General features: G+C 39.8%; 1 protein-coding gene across 1 annotated transcript in view; it reads right to left on the bottom strand.

Annotated features, from left to right (window-relative positions):
- Nucleotides 1-3,016: 3,016 nt before the first annotated feature.
- The window catches only part of fa2h (fatty acid 2-hydroxylase), a 94,503-nt gene continuing 90,006 nt past the window's right edge, over nucleotides 3,017-7,513 (bottom strand). The window contains exon 7 of the mRNA XM_067997755.1: nucleotides 3,017-5,693. Within this exon, the coding sequence (XP_067853856.1) occupies nucleotides 5,614-5,693 (80 nt within the window). The 3' untranslated portion in view covers nucleotides 3,017-5,613. The remainder of the gene's footprint in view (nucleotides 5,694-7,513) is intronic.

Genomic DNA, 7,513 nt, shown 5'->3' with positions numbered 1-7,513 from the left:
TGATTCTCTAGAAAGTGTGTAATGACCATACCTGCGACCTTCACCACCTCGAAGGTGAAATCAGCAGGTGCATGGGAACACCATCTCCTCCAATTTCTGTTCCATACACCATCCAGACCTGGAAAAAATCGTCCCTTTATCGTCACTGGATCAAACTTCTGGAACTCCCTACCTAACAGCACTGTGGGAGAACCTTCACCACACGGACTGCAGCGGTTCAAGGCGGCGGCTCACCACCACCTTCTCAAGGGCAACTAGGGATGGGCAATAAATGCTGGCCTCGCCAGCAATCCCTAGAAATATTTTTTTTTTAAAACACCCTCACCACACCCCCAGCAAAATATTAGGCTGGCCCTGATTAAAGTGGAAATGTTATGAATTTGGGTTAGCCTCGATACCTTCTCTAGGTCAGTGGTATCAGCCGTTCCCGCTACTTAAGCATCTTTTCTGAGAGTTAACTCACGCTGCCCTTTAAAGGCAAGATCCGACAGAGTGACAAGGACAGTTCCGTGGGATCTGGAACGGCTCATTTTTCCTTTCGCACATGTACCTCCTCAATCTCTGAAGGCGGGCCGAGGACAGGTGAGGTGAACTTTGGTTCGAGTCACAAGCTACTGCGGGTGAAACGTAGAGCAATAGATACAATCAATCAATCAGTTGCTTCGTTCAAATAGTACCTGTACCCGTGTAACGATGCAAAATAAAGAACATTCAATGCTATCCCATTTCACGTAACTTCAAACAAAATAATCCCTCACTTAGAGGCAAAGCACGGAACTGCTGATCACTTTGGTCTGGTTTTTTTGGGCGGGGGAAGGAAGGAGGAAGGAGAACAACTTCCAATGGGCATTAACAACTTTTCGTTGACTTTAAATTCATAACCCAACATGGGGCTGTCCCGAGAGGCTAACCACTCTTAACGCAAGCTTTATCTCAAATCACAGTTTAAAATACTCGGACCTCGATCGTTTCCGTGCAAAAATGACCAGAGTCCTAAAACGTGGCAGGATGATAATGATAAAAGTACATCTAGTAAATTTACATGACGACAGTCCAGGTCTCTCACATTCTTAAATGAGCAGTAACTAAAATTCCTTCACCTTTAAGCAGGGATGAAGCACAAACACTCAGTGCAAGTAGAAATGGTCAAAAAAGATTAATGAAAACATTTTCAATGTGACACTCTCAGGAGCTGTCCCCTATAAGCATAAACTAAGTGGAATTTTATCTTTTAAATGTAGAGTTAAACAATTGGACTAGGAAGGGAGGCGATTGAGAGGTTTGGAATACTCGGAATATTACGGAACAGGTTTATGATTCAGGTACTTTTCACCCCCCCCCCCCCCCGTTTACCATTTCATCAAAACCAATGACTGCTGTTATCTCATTGCTGGAAGTCCTTCTGCAGGTCACACAGCTACTTAACACTGTTGTTTGAACAAGAGTATAAGGAACAATGTTTGAACATTGTATAAAGACTGTACAGAAGGTCACAATCAGTTTGGAGGGACAGATATTGATTTCCACAAAGTAAACTGTACTAAATCTAATAGGAAAGATTGACTGACCTAAATAGAATGTTACAAGGCGGCTTTAAATGACTTCCTTGAGCCCTTAAAAAGAGGTCGGCAAACATTCTTATGGTTATGCGTGAGCCACGGGCGAGAGAAAAAAACCCGAGAATTAACAGCTACCTATTAGGAAAGGCGTCTTCCCGCCCTGTGGTCAGAGTCCAAATTCTAGGAGCTGTCTCTACCATTTCGAGTCAATTTCCTCAGTTCTCAAAGTCAGGGTACAAACGGAGAATTTCAGCAATGGCAGAACAGAATCCAGGTGATACAGGCTAGGCTAAAACACATGAACTACTTCAGCAATTTTAATGCTGCTGCCAAGTAAAAGCTTTCTATTTTAGCAAACAAACTGCTTTTTTAAAATCAGTTCCACAGTGGTTAATAGCAATAGTCAATTAGATTAACTTTCCTAGGCACGATTTGTGAAAGAGGAAAATTGATCCTTTGTCTGGCAAATTTTATTACTCTTCCCCTTGAACATCCTGAAACCTTTAAAGGATTTCCCCTTTAAGGGTTTCCTAATCTCAGCTCCTAATCCGATATACAGCAGCTATCTTGATCATAGAAAATTTACAGCACAGGAGGCCATTTGGCCCATCGAGTCCATGCTGGCCAAAAATGAGCCACCTAGCCTAATCCCACTTTCCAGCACTTGGTCTGTAGCCTTGTAGGTTACTGCACTTCAGATACATATCAAGGTACTTTTAAAAAATGTGATGAGGGTTTCTACCTCTACCATCCTCAGGCAGTGAGTTCCAGACCCCCACCACCCTATGGGTGAAATTTTTTTTCCTCAGCTCCCCTCTAATCCTTCTACCAATCACTTTAAATCTATGCCCCATGGTTACTGACCTCACACTGAAGAACCAAGAAAATATCCAATCAGCTGTGGGCTGAACATGCCACAATCTAATTAATAGAGAAAACAACCTGATCACACACAGGATTTAGGAGCCCTCCTCCCAGCATACTGTGACGTAAAATGAGTGCAGCAAAGAGTGCTTTCTGTAACACTTGTGATATTACAATTCCACTTAGTTAGCTTTCCATATACAGGCAATTCCATTTTCAGTATGATTTTCACCAGATTTCCCCAAGCACTTCTCATGGGAAGTGTCTTGGAGAGAGAGAGAGGGGGGAGGGGGGAAAGAGAAGAGGTAGGTGAAGAAGAGAAAGGAAAAAGGAAATCACGAGATTAAAGCAGAACAAATAAGTGTCCAAGGAAGAGTCTTGTCTTCCCATTTGGAAGTTGAATAAAATGATCTCAATTAAACTGGTGGCAATAGACCACAACTTCTCTTCAATTGCCTTTTGAAATGCTCATGTTTATTAAATAGATAGATGGAAAATGAATTGTGGTCTGACAACTCAGTGCTTGGTCGATCAAATATTAGTTTTATGGTTACAAATCAGTATTCTGCAACAAAATTCTTTGTAGACCTCACTTTAGTTCATTTTAGAAACTAGAAATTTATTAACACTTAATCATAAAAAGCAATTTGATACAATGCTGCAGATATAAATTCATTAACATTACACAAGATTCTACATTTTGAATTACTGGGGCAATGCTGTACATGGGGTATATTCCACCCTGCAATTTAAACGCAGAGCTTCACAGGACCCTCCTCCCCCCAACAGTAGCATTCAAGTGAGACAGTTTTAAAACATCCCTCTGTTTACCGAGTTCATAATTATTTGTAAAAAAGTTCACATATCCACAACACACCAGGCCTAGAAAACATTTCAATAATGCCCAATTTCACCTCTAAATTTTAAGATTCTGTTTAACGTGACATTCCATATGTGAGGAACAACTTTACTCCCAAGTTCAGAATTGAGAAAGGAAAGAGCATTACATAGAAGAAACAGATGTATTTGTTTTAGATTGCTAATCCTTCAGTTTAACTTTTCCTTCAAGAAAACTGGCAATTCATTTGTGTTTCATATTTAAGCTGAGTCAGTGCCAGTAATCAAACTGCAGCTTAATGTTCCAGCAAGCAATAACAGACATTGGCCCACTATAGCTGACACCTATTTTGCAAAGGAAATTAGGTAACTACCAGACCTAGGGGTTTAGTTTAAACAGATCATGCTTTAAAAAAGCACCAATGATTCTAAGAATTAATGCAAGATCTTAGTTTATAAACTAAAAACGATTAGTGCACAAAAATGTGCACAATAAATCAATGTATAGGCACAGTATAAAAATAATGCATTATATACTTCAAAGCTCCGGCCTATATATAAAAACTCCTACTGTATTTTGATCGACAGGCATCTCCCAGAAATTGTGGCGACTGACCAGAGTTTAATCACAAGCCAGTGAGACTTGAAACAAACACTTGTCATTTCTGATTCTAAATTTGGTCAAAACCTGTGACATTATTAGAATGCTGCAACTAAAGGAATTACCACAAATATATTGCTTGGGAAGAGAATTTGGACCAAAAAACTTTCAAAATATACAGAACTTTATTTACAATTACATTTCACCTTATATAGAATCTCAAGCATTCACAATAATTCAACATTTGTAGTAAAACAGTAGAAATGAAATGAAAATTTCTTAAACTGCATAGTTAAGCCAGCATACTGTCCCAGAAAGTTGTGGAGCTAGTCAACCCAAAATTACACATAATAGTCAGTGTCCAAAACATACAAGACCCGAGTGTTAAGAGGAACAATTTGGATCATGGCCTGATTTTGGGGTGGGAGGTGGGGTCCATCCAATGACATTCAGCACTAAAAACCTAAATGAGAGATAGTAACTAACTCAAAGGGCATGCAATGTTTCCAGCATCCATAGCCTCCCTTTATGGTTGAAACATTTTCCCTCTAACCTTCACTGCTAGACCTTCCAAATTTTCTCTGCTGGTTATGAACTTCCAACTGCATACACTGGTTTGTACTGTTCGGTGAATTGACTGGTAAAGCAACCAAATTTATAATAGTGTAAAGCAACCCTCTTACCCATAGACAAGCAGAATCCAAAATCACACTACAAGCTCAAAAGGTTTCATTGCTATTTTTGCATAAGGTGTTTAAGAACAGGCAAAATGCATATTAAAAAAAATCCTTAAGAAGGCAGAGAGGGTAATTTTTCTTATACACCATGTTTATATTAAATACTGGTGAATGTAAAGCAGCTACAAAATGTACAGAATGTAAAGCATCTTACAAAAAGCATGATGTGGTGCACAAGTGTCTGACATTTAAAGATGAGAATTAAATGCATGGTGATTGGCAGCTGTAGTCTAGGTGCTGGAAGGATTAGATGAGTAATTAAAATGAAAAAGAGACAGGCTGGAAGAGTTTGTGGAGCAACATCATATTACAACCTGAACTTCACAGAACAGCAGCCAATCTGGAAACCACACTACTTGGGAGGGCATAACATGATACTTGTAACTCAAAAACCCAAACTAAACTCAACATTAAAAAGGTAAAAGGTTTTTGTGCAGACAAAGCTTTAATTGGAGAGTGGAAAGTATAGAGACTTCTCTGATAAGTTAGATGATAAAATAAGAAAAGAAAATTCAAACTTTGGAATGTGGGTTTCATTGTTCCTCACGTGTTAACATGGAAATTAACAAAACAAGTCAAACCTGAATGATAAATTAAATTGTGCAGGTTGATTTCCCTTTTTCTTTTCAATATTCTTACCTACTAACCATAAACTGCCTAAAACTCAAAAGCCCAAACTTTAGTGTTAATACTTCCTACAATACATAACTGCTTTGACAAGATTTATAGATATCAAGGTCCAAAAAATATACATTTAACAATTAATAAATATTGATCAACAGGCAATACAGCTCCCCGAGATCAGGCACTTGTGTTAGAAAATAGTGGGGTATAATATTTGGACAATTCAGAAAGCAGTGAAGCTTTTTACATTCTCTAGCTGTAGAAGGAATCCTACACGTAGCTGAAGACTTGGTTCTGGCCGTATGTAGGAATGTATCGGGACAGAGATTCTCAAGAGGCTGGCTGATTGACAAGGCATTAATAGTGTGGATCTGGAGACTGATCGTAGACATCAGTGACTCTTCTCGAATATTTCTTCTGGAATCAAGGTTTGGAATGGGTAGTCCCACATCCAGCTAGTAATTCCAAATCCTAAATGGGGTGGGGGAGAAACAAACTACAGGTTAGAAGTTACATTATACGAGATAATGTCCCAATTAAACTTTAAATACATGTGTAAATAAATACATAATGTAGAATGGCACTGAGTCTTACAGACTGGAGGGTCCCAAGCTAATTCCCTAGTCTATGCTTATCTTAGCCAGGCACTTCAATTAGACTGTCTCTCTGGGCTTTAGGATGGCAAGGAAAAAGCTGGGAATCCCACCCTTGATTACAGGCCAGTGAGCCACCCCCTTCCCCCCCCAATGAAAGTACACATGCAGATTATAAATCACAACCTGATCAGGCCTGGCTGTGGTGCACACCTTACTCTCCCCCCTTCCCCCAAAATCAACTAAAACCAGCAAACATTCATTGTTCAGGTTCACACATGATGAATGGCAATTTAGGGGAAACACAGCAGGTCCACAGCACCTAGGAAATGCTTCCCAGAGCAAACCACCACCTCCAGGGAAACAGCAGGATAATTTAATGAGATATGAAAAGGCAGGGGCTCTAGGTTTAGTCCGAGAATCTAACCTACCCGCGGGGGGGAAAAACTTCCAGCGTCTCTCCTTTCCTATGGGAGAAGCACCTCCCCCACCCCCCAGAAAAAAATAATTCTATTCAGCAGTGCATCTTCAGATCTATGCTCAACTATATTGGACCATCCACACAGGACAAGTGGCTTGTAATCTGAGGGAGTATTAATCTTTTGAACATTTTATACACATTTGGACAGTGTCCCTCTTCGTTCCCTTATTTCTCCTAATTTAAGCCAGTTCTGCATAGTCCATAAATCGGGCCATGGAAGGTTTGGTAAACACATTTCTTCCACCCCACCCCCAGTCAGCTGAGGCAAGAATTCAGATCAGTTTCTTGAAAATATTTTATTTTGAGAGTTTTATTTTCAAAAATTGCTGCAAGAGTGAAACACAAAAAGCATCTCAGAAATGTCAAGTTTAGAAATAGTTTGATTGAAAACTTGGGAATGTAGGGCCTCCCATAAAAGGATGTCTTTCATGGGATTTTCATCTGCAATGCGAATTCAAAGAAAGTCATGTAATTAGACTCCAGGCTCACACAGCCTGCCAAAAGAGGAAGTTTGATATATTAACAAGCTGGACAATTTATGACGTAGTCTGTCGTGTGCTTCTCAGGATAATTTAGTCTCAAAAACTGCTTCTCACCCTACATGCCATAGAAGCAGAATTGAAAGAGGCACAAGATAATTGTGAGGTAAGTGCAAATTACTGCACATTGGAAAAAAAAAACAAATGGGTGACATACATACCTTGTGAATACTCTAGAACTGGCTACAAACAAGGCTGAAAGATCTATGGTATTGGGACTTAACATACTCACTTGTGAAGCAGCAAACAAATTAACTTAATGCTGAACTAGATTGCTAAAATCAGTGGACTGCAAGTCAGATGTCATGATGAAATTGCACAGTGCTCTGATCAAACCACACCTCAAGTATGGTGCACAGCTTTGCTCAAGACATGAGAAACATTCAAGCCCTGGATGCAGTGCAGAAGAGCCACTAGGCTGATCCCTAAAGTCAGAAGATTGGGCCATGAGGGAAGTAGGCAACTGAGGGTATCTTATAAAAGTACATGATAGTAAATGGTATAAAAAAGGTAAATTTGGAGTACCACTTCACCCTAAGCCATGGCAATAGGACAAAGGGGCATCAGTTCAAACTGGTAAAAGGCGAATTTGGGATGTGCTAAGAATAATTTCTTCAGCGTAAATCAGCACTTGGAATAGACTTCCAGGTGGAGTAGTGGGGGCAAAAGTCTTCATTC

This window comes from Heptranchias perlo, chromosome 16 (assembly GCF_035084215.1).
Source record: "Heptranchias perlo isolate sHepPer1 chromosome 16, sHepPer1.hap1, whole genome shotgun sequence".
Taxonomy (NCBI): domain Eukaryota; kingdom Metazoa; phylum Chordata; class Chondrichthyes; order Hexanchiformes; family Hexanchidae; genus Heptranchias; species Heptranchias perlo.
The sequence above is the reverse complement of the archived record's forward strand: the minus strand, read 5'-3'. Positions and strand labels throughout refer to the sequence as shown.